The sequence below is a fragment of the Oncorhynchus nerka genome, linkage group LG16 (assembly GCF_034236695.1).
Source record: "Oncorhynchus nerka isolate Pitt River linkage group LG16, Oner_Uvic_2.0, whole genome shotgun sequence".
Classification (NCBI taxonomy): Eukaryota; Metazoa; Chordata; class Actinopteri; order Salmoniformes; family Salmonidae; genus Oncorhynchus; species Oncorhynchus nerka.
Genome location: NC_088411.1, coordinates 7,083,997 through 7,101,576, shown reverse-complemented (window position 1 = coordinate 7,101,576; position 17,580 = coordinate 7,083,997). Strand labels below are relative to the sequence as shown.

The window sequence follows — 17,580 nt, the reverse complement described above, 5'->3', positions numbered from 1 at the left end:
AGGCTGAAGTTCATAATCTTCTTAAAGATTCCCCAAATCACAGGAGATTACCATAGATGCATGCTGCTCTTGTTTTGATATGCCTCAGGGGCATGAAATTGGATGAGGGGGAAATGCAGGATGATAGAATGACTGTACCAGCCATTTGACTTGACTTACTGTGTCACGGCTCCACTGTTATACCTTCCCTGCAGATAAAGACTAAAAATACATCCCTCTTAATCTTCTTAAGGGAGTGAGTAGGAGTTAGTCTTGCAGTGCTTGACGGACAACACAAACACACACACACATACAATGTTGCAAAGTCTTAGAGGTCAGCTTAATACCTGAGACGGTTCAAAGGGTGTTTGCGGTTTTCGCTGCTTCAACTGTTCGGCCGCCCTACCGTTCCTGTGTTCTGCTTTGCCATACGGCCGTCCTAGTGTTCCTCTGGTTCTTGCAGTCCTTCTGCATGGTTTCTAATTTTCAGTCAGTTTGCAACCCTCGTTGCTGGGCCGAGACCTTTGTTAGTATCGACATGCCAAACCTCAGCAGCCTGGGCAAGATCTGTGGCTCCAACCGGGGCGAGGATATGGTGGTGATGGACAGGGCAAAGCGCAAGAATTCGGTTAGGCGCATGTCGATCATTGAGGATGGTCAGATTGCTGAGGTTCTCTACCTGATTCCGAAACAATCGATGATGGAGCAGCTTCCCTTCCTGAACCCCAACGACTATATCCTGTGTGAGCGGATGGTAGGCATGCCGCCAGACATGGGATCAATTGGACCAGGTAAGGGATTGCTCATCTGCCTAGTGTTGCCACCGTTCTGATTTGGTCTGGAGACCAGGCTTGTTCTTCTGAAGGCGAGCGATAAAGCTATTCAGTTAGATTGTCTTTGAAATTAATTGCTGTAATGTCAAAAGTTTTAGGACAATTTGGTGACACTTGATTTGGTGAGTTGAACTTGTTCAACTTTCAACAAAATGTTCTATTAACTATCCACTAACCCTAACCTTAATCCTTACTCTTACCCTAACCCTAAACTGGCCCTAACCCTAAGAAGATGCACATAAATAGGGTGTCAGTTTTCAAGTCTGTAAAGGGAGTCACCAAATAACAACATTACCTTCAATCTCCCAGATTGAGTTTGGTCTGAGTTGGCAGCCCTACTGGAGTGGTGGAGAGAAATTAGTGAAGATAAGAGATCGGAACAGTGGAAGGTAATAGAAGGGGAGAAAACATTGAGAAATAACTCCTATTAAGACCTTCTTGAATAGTGTAAGAGGGAAGGAAGTGGGAAACAAGAGTAGAGGGGGGTATTGACGAGTGAGGAAAATAATGGGTAGACGAGCGAGGAAGAGAGAAGATAGAGAATGGGAATACATTTTATTTTGGGTATGTTGAATTGACTATTTCTAATATAAATCCAAAAAATAAAACAAGTAGGTGGCCAGTGCGATGCAGAGAACATTAGTAAACTATTTACAGGTATAATTTACAAGGAGCAGATACGTCTATAGTATACAGTATATAACATCAGAAAGCTCAACTGCAATGAGTTTCGACTACAGGAGTATTCATCAGTCAAAATACAAATGCCAATGTAATTATATGTGGGAACATCTCAATTTGAGCTCCATTCAATGTGCAGACATGTTAGTCTGAGGAGTCAGTGTTGTGGGCTCTAGAGAATAGAATACAGTGGCTTGCGAAGGTATTCACCCCCCTTGGCATTTTTCCTATTTTCTTGCCTTACAACCTGGAATTAAATTAGAATTTGTGGGGGTTTGAATCATTTGTTTTACACAACATGCCTAACACTTTAAAGATCCAAATATTTTGGGTGGAGAAACCAACGAGAAATAATAAGAAAAAAAAAACGGAAAACTTGAACGTGAGTAACTATGCACTGTCCCAAAGTCAATACTTCGTAGAGCCACCATTTACAGCAATTACAGCTGCAAGTCTCTTGGGGTATGTCTCTATACACTTGTCACCTCTAGCCACTGGGATTTTTGCCCATTCTTCAAGGCAAAATTTCTCCAGCTCCTTCAAGTTGGATGGGTTCCGCTTGTGTACAGCAATCTTTAAGTCATACCACAGATTCTCAATTGGATTGAGGTCTGGACTTTGACTAGGCCATTCCAAGACATGTAAATGTTTCCCCCTAAACCACTCAAGTGTTGCTTTAGCAGTATGCTTAGGGTCATTGTCCTGCTGGAAGGTGAAACTCTGTCCAGTCTCAAATCTCTAGAAGACTGAAACAGGTTTCCCTCAAGAATTTCTCTGTATTTAGCACAATCCATCATTCCTTCAATTCTGACCAGTTTCCCAGTCCCTGCCGATGAAAAACATCCCCACAGCATGATGCTGCCACCATCATGCTTCACTGTTGGGCTGGTATTCCTGGGGTGATTAGAGGTGTTGGGTTTGCGCCCGACATAGCGTTTCCTTGATTGCCAAAAAGCTAAATTTTAGTCTCATCTGACCAGAGCACCTTCTTCCATATGTTTGGGAAGTCTCACACATTGCCCTTTGGCGAACACCAAATGTGTTTGCTTATTTTTTTCTTTAAGCAATGGCTTTTTTTCTGGCCACTCTTCCGTAAATGCCCAGCTCTGTGGAGTGTACGGATTAAAGTGGTCCTATAGACAGATACACCAATCTCCACTGTGGAGCTTTGCAGCTCCTTCGGGGTTATCTTTGGTCTCTTTGTTGCCTCTCTGATTAATGCCCTCCTTGCCTGGTCTGTGAGTTTTGGTGGGCTGCCCTCTCTTTGCAGGTTTGTTGTGGTGCCATATTCTTTCCATTTTTTTAATCATGGATTTAATGGTGCTCCATGGGATGGTCAAAGTTTCTAATATGTTTTTATAACCCAACCCTGATCTGTTTGGAGAGCTCCTTGGTCTTCATGGTGCCGCTTGCTTGGTGTTACCCCTTGCTTAGTGGTGTTGCTCTGGGGCGTTTCAGAACAGGTGTATATATAATGAGATCATGTGACAGATCATGTAACACTTAAATAGAGTCCACCTGTGTGCAATCTAACTACACTGCTCAAAAAAATAAAGGGAACACTTAAGCAACACAATGTAACTCCAAGTCAATCACACTTCTGTGAAATCAAACTGTCCACTTAGGAAGCAACACTGATTGACAATACATTTCACATGCTGTTGTGCAAATGTAATAGACAACAGGTGGAAATTATAGGCAATTATAGCAAGACACCCCCAATAAAGGATTGGTTCGGCAGGTGGTGACCACAGACCACTTCTCAGTTCCTATGCTTCCTGGCTGATGTTTTGGTCACTTTTGAATGCTGGCGGTGCTTTCACTCTAGTGGTAGCATGAGACGGAGTCTACAACCCACACAAGTGGCTCAGTTAGTGCAGCTCATCCAGGATGGCACATCAATGCGAGCTGTGGCAAGAAGGTTTGCTGTGTCTGTCAGCGTAGTGTCCAGAGCATGGAGGCGCTACCAGGAGACAGGCCAGTACATCAGGAGACGTGGAGGAGGCCGTAGGAGGGCAAAAACCCAGCAGCAGGACCGCTACCTCCGCGTTTGTGCAAGGAGGAGCAGGAGGAGCACTGCCAGAGCCCTGCAAAATGACCTCCAGCAGGCCACAAATGTGCATGTGTCTGCTCAAACGGTCAGAAACAGACTCCATGAGGGTGGTATGAGGGCCCAACATCCACAGGTGGGTGTTGTGCTTACAGCCCAACACCGTGCAGGACGTTTGGCATTTGCCAGAGAACACCAAGATTGGCAAATTCGCCACTGGCGCTTCACAGATGAAAGCAGGTTCACACTGAGCACATGTGACAGAGTTTGGAGACGCTGTGGAGAACGTTCTGCTCCCTGCAACATCCTCCAGCATGACCGGTTTGGCGGTTTGTCAATCATGGTGTGGGGTGGCATTTCTTTGGGGGGCCGCACAGCCCTCCATGTCCTCGCCAAAGGTAGCCTGACTGCCATTAGGTCCCGAGATGAGATCATCAGACCCCTTGTGAGACCATATGCTGGTGTGGTTGGCCCTGGGTTCCTCCTAATGCAAGACAATGCTAGACCTCATGTGGCTGGAGCATGTCAGCAGTTCCTGCAAGAGGAAGGCATTGATGCTATGGACTGGCCTGCCCGTTCCCCAGACCTGAATCCAATTGAGCACATCTGGGACATCATGTCTCGCTCCATCCACGAACGCCACGTTGCACCACAGACTGTCCAGGAGTTGGTGGATGCTTTAGTCCAGATCTGGGAGGAGATCCCTCGAGAGACCATCCGCCACCTCATCAGGAGCATGCCCAGGTGTTGTAGGGAGGTCATACAGGCACGTGGAGGCCACACACACTACTGAGCCTCATTTTGACTTGTTTTAAGGACATTACATGAACGTTGGATCAGCCTGTAGTGTGGTTTTCCACTTTAATTTTGAGTGTGACTCCAAATCCAGACCTCCATGGGTTGATACATTTGATTTCCATTGATAATTTTTGTGTGATTTTGTTGTCAGCACATTCAACTATGTAAAGAAAAAAGTATTTAATAGTAATATTCCATTCATTCAGATCTAGGATGTGTTATTTTAGTGTTCCCTTTATTTTTTTGAGCAGTGTACTTATGTGACTTCTGAAGGTAATTGGTTGCACCAGATCTTATTTAGGGGCTTCAAAGCAAAGGGTGTGAATGCATATGCACGCACCAATTTATCAGTTTACATTTTGTTAAACATTTTTTGAAACAAGTCATTTTTTTTCATTTCACTTCACCAATTTGGACTATTTTGTGTATGTCCATTGTATGAAATCCGAATAAAAATCCATTCAAATTACAGGTTGTAATGCAACAAAACAGGAAAAACACCAAGGGGGATGAATACTTTTGCAAGGCACTGTATACTTTTTATGTATTTTGTACCAGTTTAAGGTCTACGACGGTTTTTTGTATAAAATTAAGAACAGTATGTAAAACAAGGTTATTAATCAGCTTTAGCGGACGATTAAGATATTGGAATTGCGTCACCGGTGACCAGGGCTCAAAACAACAAATTATATTTGGTAAAATGTTGCTGCCAATTTACAAAAGTTAGGATCACCACATGAAATTTAGGAGCACCAGAAAATAAGAATTTTAAAATGGATTGAGAAACAGCCTATATTGGGCCAATATTAATTCTAGCTACCTTTGAAGCACGTGTTGTGTGTTAGAAACTAATATCTAACACTGTAAATACATTTCTTTAATATACAAGCTAAAATTTCGACATGAATACCTGTGATTGAAATTACTAAGTGATTTGTAGAATTTTAGGTTTCTACATTGTGTAAAAGCATTATTTTCCCTATTGTACTCTCTCTTTAAAAATGTAATGTTTGTGATGATGACGGGCAAGAGATCTGTCATTCACTCATTGCTATCTATGATCATATGTAGATCTCCTGAAGAAGCGATCCATTTTCTGTGCCCCCCACATGATTGAATATACTGGTAAAATTGCCAGGTTGTTAGCTAGCTAGTTAGCCAATTAAATAACATCATTGAACAAATGTAAACAGATGGTGAACTACTTTGCCACGCAATCCGCTACAGAAAGATAAAAATGTTGTGCCGGTAATATGGGTCAGATGTTTTGATCTGGTTGGAAGCAAGCCGTTTTCAGTGTAGTCAGGGTGCAACCATGACGCTAACGATCTGCACTTGCCTGTTTCTCTAGAGCACTCAGAAACAACAGTACAGCGGAGCCTTATCATGACAGCAATTATTATTTGGGAGATTTTTTTTCATAGTCGCACAACAAAATATTCTGCATGCAACCAAATTAGTGACACTTTAGAGCCCTGCCGGTGACGTTACTGCTGCCTACCTGTAACAGGTTGGTGTTACAGTATCATATTTTACTCCCTGTGGTTGTGGACACCGTTGCGCAGTGCGGCTGCTGGAACGTGGCGTGGCGCAGGTCACCCCCCTAACACATGGGCCGAAGTCTTGACAGACAGAACATTTTATTTGACTATTTTCATTTGTTAAAGCCAGTGGAGGATGTAACTAATCAATTATTAACCGACACTGTTGATATTTGAGTTTAAACAATTTAAAACTGGCATTGTATATATTTATGTCAATAATTGGGAGCCCTATTGTGTAGGCTAAGTTAAGTGACAGATGGTTTACTGGGAGTTTGACCCTATTTGGGGAAGCCTGCATTCCACCTTAGAGGCGAGCATAGGACAGTTTCATTTTGTACTGTGTTTATTATTTTGTTGTGTTATTTTGAGGGTTTTATGTCGGGGGTGGGGGGGATTTGGGTGGGGGTTTTTATGTTGTTTGTTGTGTTATTTTGAGGGTTTTATGTCAGGGGGATGTGGTTGTTGTGTTATTTTGAGGGTTTTATGTCAGGGGGTGGGGGGATGTTGTTTGTTGTGTTATTTTGAGGGTTTTATGTCAGGGGGGGGGGATGTTGGGGTTATTTTGAGGGTTTTATGTTGTTGTTTGTTATTTTTGAGGGTTTTATGTCAAGGGGGTGGGGGGGATGTTGTTTGTTGTGTTATTTTGAGGGTTTTATGTCAGGGGGTGGGGGATGTTGTTTGTTGTTTATGTTATTTTGAGGGTTTTATGTCAGGGGGGGGATGTTGTTTGTTGTGTTATTTTGAGGGTTTTATGTCAGGGGGATGTTTGTTGTGTTATTTTGAGGGTTTTATGTCAGGGGGTGGGGGGGTTTTATGTTGTTTGTTGTGTTATTTTGAGGGTTTTATGTCAGGGGTGGGGGATGTTTGTTGTGTTATTTTGAGGGTTTTATGTCAGGGGTGGGGGGATGTTGTTTGTTGTGTTATTTTGAGGGTTTTATGTCAGGGGTGGGGGATGTTTGTTGTGTTATTTTGAGGGTTTTATGTCAGGGGTGTCAGGGGGGATGGGGGATTTTATGTTGGGGGATTGTGTTATTTTGAGGGTTTTATGTCAAGGGGGGGTTGTTTGTTGTGTTATTTTGAGGGTTTATGTTGGGGGATGTTGTTGTGTTATTTTGAGGGTTTTATGTCAGGGGGATGTTGTTTGTTGTGTTATTTGAGGGTTTTATGTCAGGGGGTGGGGGATGTTGTTTGTTGTGTTATTTTGAGGGTTTTATGTCAGGGGGATGTTGTTTGTTGTGTTATTTTGAGGGTTTTATGTCAGGGGTGGGGGATGTTGTTTGTTGTGTTATTTTGAGGGTTTTATGTCAGGGGGTGGGGGGTGTTGTTTGTTGTGTTATTTTGAGGGTTTTATGTCAGGGGGATGTTGTTTGTTGTGTTATTTTGAGGGTTTTATGTCAGGGGGTGGGGATGTTTGTTGTGTTATTTTGAGGGTTTTATGTCAGGGGGATGTTGTTTGTTGTGTTATTTGAGGGTTTTATGTCAGGGGGTGGGGGGTGTTGTTTGTTGTGTTATTTTGAGGGTTTTATGTCAGGGGTGGGGGGATGTTGTTTGTTGTGTTATTTTGAGGGTTTTATGTCAGGGGTGGGGGATGTTGTTTGTTGTGTTATTTTGAGGGTTTTATGTCAGGGGGTGGGGGGATGTTGTTTGTTGTGTTATTTTGAGGGTTTTATGTCAGGGGTGGGGGATGTTGTTTGTTGTGTTATTTTGAGGGTTTTATGTCAGGGGTGGGGGATGTTGTTTGTTGTGTTATTTTGAGGGTTTTATGTCAGGGGGCTGGGGATGTTGTTTGTTGTGTTATTTTGAGGGTTTTATGTCAGGGGGGGGGATGTTGTTTGTTGTGTTATTTTGAGGGTTTTATGTCAGGGGGTTGTTTGTTGTGTTATTTTGAGGGTTTTATGTCAGGGGTGGGGGGGATGTTGTTTGTTGTGTTATTTTGAGGGTTTTATGTCAGGGGGGTGGGGGGATGTTGTTGTGTTATTTTGAGGGTTTTATGTCAAGGGGTGGGGGATGTTGTTTGTTGTGTTATTTGAGGGTTTTATGTCAGGGGTGGGGGATGTTGTTTGTTTTTATTTTGAGGGTTTTATGTCAGGGGCGATGTTGTTTGTTGTGTTATTTTGGGGTTTTATGTCAGGGGATGTTTGTTGTGTTATTTTGAGGGTTTTATGTCAGGGGATGTTGTTTGTTGTGTTATTTTGAGGGTTTTATGTCAGGGGGATGTTGTTTGTTGTGTTATTTTGAGGGTTTTATGTCAGGGGTGGGGGATGTTTGTTGTGTTATTTTTAGGGTTTTATGTCGGGGTGGGGGGATGTTGTTGTGTTATTTTGAGGATTTTATGTCAGGTGGTGGGGGATGTTGTTGTTGTTTATTTTGAGGGTTTTATGTCAAGGGGGTGGGGGATGTTTGCTGTGTTATTTTGAGGGTTTTATGTCAGGGGGGGGGGGATGTTGTTTGTTGTGTTATTTGAGGGTTTTATGTCAGGGGTGGGGGATGTTGTTTGTTGTGTTATTTTGAGGGTTTTATGTCAGGGGGATGTTGTTTGTTGTGTTATTTTGAGGGTTTTATGTCAGGGGGTGGGGATGTTGTTTGTTGTGTTATTTTGAGGGTTTTATGTCAGGGGTGGGGGTGTTGTTTGTTGTGTTATTTTGAGGGTTTTATGTCAGGGGGATGTTGTTTGTTGTGTTATTTTGAGGGTTTTATGTCAGGGGGATGTTGTTTGTTGTGTTATTTGAGGGTTTTATGTCAGGGGGTGGGGATGTTTGTTGTGTTATTTTGAGGGTTTTATGTCAGGGGGATGTTGTTTGTTGTGTTATTTTGAGGGTTTTATGTCAGGGGGATGTTGTTTGTTGTGTTATTTTGAGGGTTTTATGTCAGGGGTGGGGGGGATGTTGTTTGTTGTGTTATTTTGAGGGTTTTATGTCAGGGGGATGTTGTTTGTTGTGTTATTTTGAGGGTTTTATGTCAGGGGGATGTTGTTTCTTGTGTTATTTTGAGGGTTTTATGTCAGGGGTGGGGGATGTTTGTTGTGTTAGTTTTAGGGTTTTATGTCGGGGTGGGGGGATGTTGTTGTGTTATTTTGAGGATTTTATGTCAGGGGTGGGGGGATGTTGTTGTGTTATTTTGAGGGTTTTATGTCAAGGGGGTGGGGGATGTTTGTTGTGTTATTTTGAGGGTTTTATGTCAGGGGGATGTTGTTTGTTGTGTTATTTGAGGGTTTTATGTCAGGGGTGGGGGATGTTGTTTGTTGTGTTATTTTGAGGGTTTTATGTCAGGGGGATGTTGTTTGTTGTGTTATTTTGAGGGTTTTATGTCAGGGGTGGGGGATGTTGTTTGTTGTGTTATTTTGAGGGTTTTATGTCAGGGGGTGGGGGGTGTTGTTTGTTGTGTTATTTTGAGGGTTTTATGTCAGGGGGATGTTGTTTGTTGTGTTATTTGAGGGTTTTATGTCAGGGGGTGGGGATGTTTGTTGTGTTATTTTGAGGGTTTTATGTCGGGGGGATGTTGTTTGTTGTGTTATTTGAGGGTTTTATGTCAGGGGTGGGGGTGTTGTTTGTTGTGTTATTTTGAGGGTTTTATGTCAGGGGTGGGGGGGATGTTGTTTGTTGTGTTATTTTGAGGGTTTTATGTCAAGGGGTGGGGGATGTTGTTTGTTGTGTTATTTTGAGGGTTTTATGTCAGGGGTGGGGGATGTTGTTTGTTGTGTTATTTTGAGGGTTTTATGTCAGGGGTGGGGGGATGTTTTTGTTGTGTTATTTTGAGGGTTTTATGTCAGGGGTGGGGGATGTTGTTTGTTGTGTTATTTTGAGGGTTTTATGTCAGGGGCTGGGGGATGTTGTTTGTTGTGTTATTTTGAGGGTTTTATGTCAGGGGGATGTTGTTTGTTGTGTTATTTTGAGGGTTTTATGTCAGGGGGATGTTTGTTGTGTTATTTTGAGGGTTTTATGTCAGGGGGTGGGGGATGTTGTTTGTTGTGTTATTTTGAGGGTTTTATGTCAGGGGTGGGGGATGTTGTTGTGTTATTTTGAGGGTTTTATGTCAAGGGGTGGGGGATGTTGTTTGTTGTGTTATTTGAGGGTTTTATGTCAGGGGGTGGGGATGTTGTTTGTTGTGTTATTTTGAGGGTTTTATGTCAGGGGGATGTTGTTTGTTGTGTTATTTTGAGGGTTTTATGTCAGGGGGATGTTTGTTGTGTTATTTTGAGGGTTTTATGTCAGGGGGGATGTTGTTTGTTGTGTTATTTTGAGGGTTTTATGTCAGGGGGATGTTGTTTGTTGTGTTATTTTGAGGGTTTTATGTCAGGGGTGGGGGATGTTTGTTGTGTTATTTTTAGGGTTTTATGTCGGGGTGGGGGATGTTGTTGTGTTATTTTGAGGATTTTATGTCAGGTGGTGGGGGGATGTTGTTGTGTTATTTTGAGGGTTTTATGTCAAGGGGTGGGGGATGTTTGCTGTGTTATTTTGAGGGTTTTATGTCAGGGGGATGTTGTTTGTTGTGTTATTTGAGGGTTTTATGTCAGGGGTGGGGGATGTTGTTTGTTGTGTTATTTTGAGGGTTTTATGTCAGGGGGATGTTGTTTGTTGTGTTATTTTGAGGGTTTTATGTCAGGGGTGGGGATGTTGTTTGTTGTGTTATTTTGAGGGTTTTATGTCAGGGGGGGGGGTGTTGTTTGTTGTGTTATTTTGAGGGTTTTATGTCAGGGGGATGTTGTTTGTTGTGTTATTTTGAGGGTTTTATGTCAGGGGGATGTTGTTTGTTGTGTTATTTGAGGGTTTTATGTCAGGGGTGGGGATGTTTGTTGTGTTATTTTGAGGGTTTTATGTCAGGGGGATGTTGTTTGTTGTGTTATTTTGAGGGTTTTATGTCAGGGGGATGTTGTTTGTTGTGTTATTTTGAGGGTTTTATGTCAGGGGTGGGGGGATGTTGTTTGTTGTGTTATTTTGAGGGTTTTATGTCAGGGGGATGTTGTTTGTTGTGTTATTTTGAGGGTTTTATGTCAGGGGTGGGGGTGTTATTTGTTGTGTTATTTTGAGGGTTTTATGTCAGGGGTGGGGGGATGTTTGTTGTGTTATTTTTAGGGTTTTATGTCGGGGTGGGGGGATGTTGTTGTGTTATTTTGAGGATTTTATGTCAGGGGGTGGGGGGATGTTGTTGTGTTATTTTGAGGGTTTTATGTCAAGGGGGTGGGGGGATGTTTGTTGTGTTATTTTGAGGGTTTTATGTCAGGGGGATGTTGTTTGTTGTGTTATTTGAGGGTTTTATGTCAGGGGGGGGGATGTTGTTTGTTGTGTTATTTTGAGGGTTTTATGTCAGGGGGATGTTGTTTGTTGTGTTATTTTGAGGGTTTTATGTCAGGGGTGGGGGATGTTGTTTGTTGTGTTATTTTGAGGGTTTTATGTCAGGGGGTGGGGGGTGTTGTTTGTTGTGTTATTTTGAGGGTTTTATGTCAGGGGGATGTTGTTTGTTGTGTTATTTGAGGGTTTTATGTCAGGGGTGGGGATGTTTGTTGTGTTATTTTGAGGGTTTTATGTCGGGGATGTTGTTTGTTGTGTTATTTTGAGGGTTTTATGTCAGGGGTGGGGGGTGTTGTTTGTTGTGTTATTTTGAGGGTTTTATGTCAGGGGTGGGGGGATGTTGTTTGTTGTGTTATTTTGAGGGTTTTATGTCAGGGGGTGGGGGGATGTTGTTTGTTGTGTTATTTTGAGGGTTTTATGTCAGGGGGTGGGGGGATGTTGTTTGTTGTGTTATTTTGAGGGTTTTATGTCAGGGGTGGGGGGTTGTTTGTTGTGTTATTTTGAGGGTTTTATGTCAGGGGTGGGGGATGTTGTTTGTTGTGTTATTTTGAGGGTTTTATGTCAGGGGTGGGGGATGTTGTTTGTTGTGTTATTTTGAGGGTTTTATGTCAGGGGGTGGGGGGATGTTGTTTGTTGTGTTATTTTGAGGGTTTTATGTCAGGGGTGGGGGATGTTTTTTGTTGTGTTATTTTGAGGGTTTTATGTCAGGGGGTGGGGGATGTTGTTTGTTGTGTTATTTTGAGGGTTTTATGTCAGGGGCTGGGGGATGTTGTTTGTTGTGTTATTTTGAGGGTTTTATGTCAGGGGGATGTTGTTTGTTGTGTTATTTTGAGGGTTTTATGTCAGGGGGATGTTTGTTGTGTTATTTTGAGGGTTTTATGTCAGGGGTGGGGGGATGTTGTTTGTTGTGTTATTTTGAGGGTTTTATGTCAGGGGGTGGGGGATGTTGTTGTGTTATTTTGAGGGTTTTATGTCAAGGGGGTGGGGGGGGATGTTGTTTGTTGTGTTATTTGAGGGTTTTATGTCAGGGGTGGGGGATGTTGTTTGTTGTGTTATTTTGAGGGTTTTATGTCAGGGGGATGTTGTTTGTTGTGTTATTTTGAGGGTTTTATGTCAGGGGGGATGTTTGTTGTGTTATTTTGAGGGTTTTATGTCAGGGGGATGTTGTTTGTTGTGTTATTTTGAGGGTTTTATGTCAGGGGGATGTTGTTTCTTGTGTTATTTTGAGGGTTTTATGTCAGGGGTGGGGATGTTTGTTGTGTTATTTTTAGGGTTTTATGTCGGGGTGGGGGATGTTGTTGTGTTATTTTGAGGATTTTATGTCAGGTGGTGGGGGATGTTGTTGTGTTATTTTGAGGGTTTTATGTCAAGGGGGTGGGGGATGTTTGCTGTGTTATTTTGAGGTTTTATGTCAGGGGGATGTTGTTTGTTGTGTTATTTGAGGGTTTTATGTCAGGGGGTGGGGATGTTGTTTGTTGTGTTATTTTGAGGGTTTTATGTCAGGGGGATGTTGTTTGTTGTGTTATTTTGAGGGTTTTATGTCAGGGGTGGGGATGTTGTTTGTTGTGTTATTTTGAGGGTTTTATGTCAGGGGTGGGGGTGTTGTTTGTTGTGTTATTTTGAGGGTTTTATGTCAGGGGGATGTTGTTTGTTGTGTTATTTTGAGGGTTTTATGTCAGGGGGATGTTGTTTGTTGTGTTATTTGAGGGTTTTATGTCAGGGGTGGGGATGTTTGTTGTGTTATTTTGAGGGTTTTATGTCAGGGGGATGTTGTTTGTTGTGTTATTTGAGGGTTTTATGTCAGGGGTGGGGGATGTTGTTGTGTTATTTTAGGGTTTTATGTCGGGGTGGGGGATGTTGTTGTGTTATTTTGAGGATTTTATGTCAGGTGGTGGGGGATGTTGTTGTGTTATTTTGAGGGTTTTATGTCAAGGGGGTGGGGGATGTTTGCTGTGTTATTTTGAGGGTTTTATGTCAGGGGGATGTTGTTTGTTGTGTTATTTGAGGGTTTTATGTCAGGGGTGGGGGATGTTGTTTGTTGTGTTATTTTGAGGGTTTTATGTCAGGGGGATGTTGTTTGTTGTGTTATTTTGAGGGTTTTATGTCAGGGGGTGGGGGATGTTGTTTGTTGTGTTATTTTGAGGGTTTTATGTCAGGGGTGGGGGTGTTGTTTGTTGTGTTATTTTGAGGGTTTTATGTCAGGGGGGGATGTTGTTTGTTGTGTTATTTTGAGGGTTTTATGTCAGGGGGATGTTGTTTGTTGTGTTATTTGAGGGTTTTATGTCAGGGGTGGGGATGTTTGTTGTGTTATTTTGAGGGTTTTATGTCAGGGGGATGTTGTTTGTTGTGTTATTTTGAGGGTTTTATGTCAGGGGTGGGGGATGTTGTTTGTTGTGTTATTTTGAGGGTTTTATGTCAGGGGGATGTTGTTTGTTGTGTTATTTTGAGGGTTTTATGTCAGGGGGTGGGGGGTGTTATTTGTTGTGTTATTTTGAGGGTTTTATGTCAGGGGTGGGGGATGTTTGTTGTGTTATTTTTAGGGTTTTATGTCGGGGTGGGGGATGTTGTTGTGTTATTTTGAGGATTTTATGTCAGGGGGTGGGGATGTTGTTGTGTTATTTTGAGGGTTTTATGTCAAGGGGTGGGGGGGATGTTTGTTGTGTTATTTTGAGGGTTTTATGTCAGGGGGATGTTGTTTGTTGTGTTATTTGAGGGTTTTATGTCAGGGGTGGGGGATGTTGTTTGTTGTGTTATTTTGAGGGTTTTATGTCAGGGGGATGTTGTTTGTTGTGTTATTTTGAGGGTTTTATGTCAGGGGTGGGGGATGTTGTTTGTTGTGTTATTTTGAGGGTTTTATGTCAGGGGGGATGTTGTTTGTTGTGTTATTTTGAGGGTTTTATGTCAGGGGATGTTGTTTGTTGTGTTATTTTGAGGGTTTTATGTCAGGGGGATGTTGTTTGTTGTGTTATTTTGAGGGTTTTATGTCAGGGGGATGTTTGTTGTGTTATTTTGAGGGTTTTATGTCAGGGGGATGTTTGTTGTGTTATTTTGAGGGTTTTATGTCAGGGGATGTTGTTTGTTGTGTTATTTTGAGGGTTTTATGTCAGGGGGTGGGGGATGTTGTTTGTTGTGTTATTTTGAGGGTTTTATGTCAGGGGGATGTTGTTTGTTGTGTTATTTTGAGGGTTTTATGTCAGGGGGTGGGGGGTGTTATTTGTTGTGTTATTTTGAGGGTTTTATGTCAGGGGTGGGGGATGTTTGTTGTGTTATTTTTGGGTTTTATGTCGGGGTGGGGGGATGTTGTTGTGTTATTTTGAGGATTTTATGTCAGGGGGTGGGGGGATGTTGTTGTGTTATTTTGAGGGTTTTATGTCAAGGGGTGGGGGATGTTTGTTGTGTTATTTTGAGGGTTTTATGTCAGGGGGATGTTGTTTGTTGTGTTATTTGAGGGTTTTATGTCAGGGGTGGGGGATGTTGTTTGTTGTGTTATTTTGAGGGTTTTATGTCAGGGGGATGTTGTTTGTTGTGTTATTTTGAGGGTTTTATGTCAGGGGTGGGGGATGTTGTTTGTTGTGTTATTTTGAGGGTTTTATGTCAGGGGGGGGGGGGTGTTGTTTGTTGTGTTATTTTGAGGGTTTATGTCAGGGGGGATGTTGTTTGTTGTGTTATTTGAGGGTTTTATGTCAGGGGTGGGGATGTTTGTTGTGTTATTTTGAGGGTTTTATGTCGGGGGGATGTTGTTTGTTGTGTTATTTTGAGGGTTTTATGTCAGGGGTGGGGGTGTTGTTTGTTGTGTTATTTTGAGGTTTTATGTCAGGGGTGGGGGATGTTGTTTGTTGTGTTATTTTGAGGGTTTTATGTCAGGGGTGGGGGGATGTTGTTTGTTGTGTTATTTTGAGGGTTTTATGTCAGGGGTGGGGGATGTTGTTTGTTGTGTTATTTTGAGGGTTTTATGTCAGGGGGTGGGGGATGTTTTTGTTGTGTTATTTTGAGGGTTTTATGTCAGGGGGTGGGGGATGTTGTTTGTTGTGTTATTTTGAGGGTTTTATGTCAGGGGCTGGGGGATGTTGTTTGTTGTGTTATTTTGAGGGTTTTATGTCAGGGGGATGTTGTTTGTTGTGTTATTTTGAGGGTTTTATGTCAGGGGGATGTTTGTTGTGTTATTTTGAGGGTTTTATGTCAGGGGTGGGGGATGTTGTTTGTTGTGTTATTTTGAGGGTTTTATGTCAGGGGTGGGGGATGTTGTTGTGTTATTTTGAGGGTTTTATGTCAAGGGGGTGGGGGGATGTTGTTTGTTGTGTTATTTGAGGGTTTTATGTCAGGGGTGGGGATGTTGTTTGTTGTGTTATTTTGAGGGTTTTATGTCAGGGGGATGTTGTTTGTTGTGTTATTTTGAGGGTTTTTATGTCAGGGGGATGTTTGTTGTGTTATTTTGAGGGTTTTATGTCAGGGGATGTTGTTTGTTGTGTTATTTTGAGGGTTTTATGTCAGGGGGATGTTGTTTCTTGTGTTATTTTGAGGGTTTTATGTCAGGGGTGGGGGGATGTTTGTTGTGTTATTTTTAGGGTTTTATGTCGGGGTGGGGGATGTTGTTGTGTTATTTTGAGGTTTTATGTCAAGGGGGTGGGGGATGTTTGCTGTGTTATTTTGAGGGTTTTATGTCAGGGGGATGTTGTTTGTTGTGTTATTTGAGGGTTTTATGTCAGGGGTGGGGGATGTTGTTTGTTGTGTTATTTTGAGGGTTTATGTCAGGGGGATGTTGTTTGTTGTGTTATTTTGAGGGTTTTATGTCAGGGGTGGGGGATGTTGTTTGTTGTGTTATTTTGAGGGTTTTATGTCAGGGGTGGGGGTGTTGTTTGTTGTGTTATTTTGAGGGTTTTATGTCAGGGGGATGTTGTTTGTTGTGTTATTTTGAGGGTTTTATGTCAGGGGGATGTTGTTTGTTGTGTTATTTGAGGGTTTTATGTCAGGGGTGGGGATGTTTGTTGTGTTATTTTGAGGGTTTTTATGTCAGGGGGATGTTGTTTGTTGTGTTATTTGAGGGTTTTATGTCAGGGGTGGGGATGTTGTTGTGTTATTTTTAGGGTTTTATGTCGGGGTGGGGGATGTTGTTGTGTTATTTTGAGGATTTTATGTCAGGTGGTGGGGGATGTTGTTGTGTTATTTTGAGGGTTTTATGTCAAGGGGGGGGGGGATGTTTGCTGTGTTATTTTGAGGGTTTTATGTCAGGGGGATGTTGTTTGTTGTGTTATTTGAGGGTTTTATGTCAGGGGTGGGGATGTTGTTTGTTGTGTTATTTTGAGGGTTTTATGTCAGGGGGATGTTGTTTGTTGTGTTATTTTGAGGGTTTTATGTCAGGGGTGGGGGATGTTGTTTGTTGTGTTATTTTGAGGGTTTTATGTCAGGGGGGGGGGTGTTGTTTGTTGTGTTATTTTGAGGGTTTTATGTCAGGGGGATGTTGTTTGTTGTGTTATTTTGAGGTTTTATGTCAGGGGATGTTGTTTGTTGTGTTATTTGAGGGTTTTATGTCAGGGGTGGGGATGTTTGTTGTGTTATTTTGAGGGTTTTTATGTCAGGGGGATGTTGTTTGTTGTGTTATTTTGAGGGTTTTATGTCAGGGGGATGTTGTTTGTTGTGTTATTTTGAGGGTTTTATGTCAGGGGTGGGGGATGTTGTTTGTTGTGTTATTTTGAGGGTTTTATGTCAGGGGGATGTTGTTTGTTGTGTTATTTTGAGGGTTTTATGTCAGGGGGTGGGGGGGTGTTATTTGTTGTGTTATTTTGAGGGTTTTATGTCAGGGGTGGGGGATGTTTGTTGTGTTATTTTAGGGTTTTATGTCGGGGTGGGGGATGTTGTTGTGTTATTTTGAGGATTTTATGTCAGGGGGTGGGGGGGATGTTGTTGTGTTATTTTGAGGGTTTTATGTCAAGGGGGTGGGGGATGTTTGTTGTGTTATTTTGAGGGTTTTATGTCAGGGGGATGTTGTTTGTTGTGTTATTTGAGGGTTTTATGTCAGGGGTGGGGGATGTTGTTTGTTGTGTTATTTTGAGGGTTTTATGTCAGGGGGATGTTGTTTGTTGTGTTATTTTGAGGGTTTTATGTCAGGGGTGGGGGATGTTGTTTGTTGTGTTATTTTGAGGGTTTTATGTCAGGGGGTGGGGGTGTTGTTTGTTGTGTTATTTTGAGGGTTTTATGTCAGGGGGATGTTGTTTGTTGTGTTATTTGAGGGTTTTATGTCAGGGGTGGGGATGTTTGTTGTGTTATTTTGAGGGTTTTATGTCGGGGGATGTTGTTTGTTGTGTTATTTTGAGGGTTTTATGTCAGGGGTGGGGGGTGTTGTTTGTTGTGTTATTTTGAGGGTTTTATGTCAGGGGTGGGGGGATGTTGTTTGTTGTGTTATTTTGAGG

At 42.3% G+C, this 17,580-nt stretch overlaps 1 protein-coding gene across 5 annotated transcripts in view; it reads left to right on the top strand.

Moving 5' to 3' along the window:
- The first annotated feature begins 272 nt into the window (after window positions 1-272).
- The window catches only part of ablim1b (actin binding LIM protein 1b), a 94,430-nt gene continuing 77,122 nt past the window's right edge, over window positions 273-17,580 (top strand). For all 5 annotated transcript variants that reach the window (XR_010459287.1, XR_010459286.1, XM_029684455.2 and 2 more), the window contains exon 1: window positions 273-770. Coding sequence is in view for 3 of the 5 variants with exons in the window: in XM_029684455.2 (XP_029540315.1) it covers window positions 452-770 (319 nt within the window). In the remaining 2 variants the exon portion in view is untranslated. The remainder of the gene's footprint in view (window positions 771-17,580) is intronic.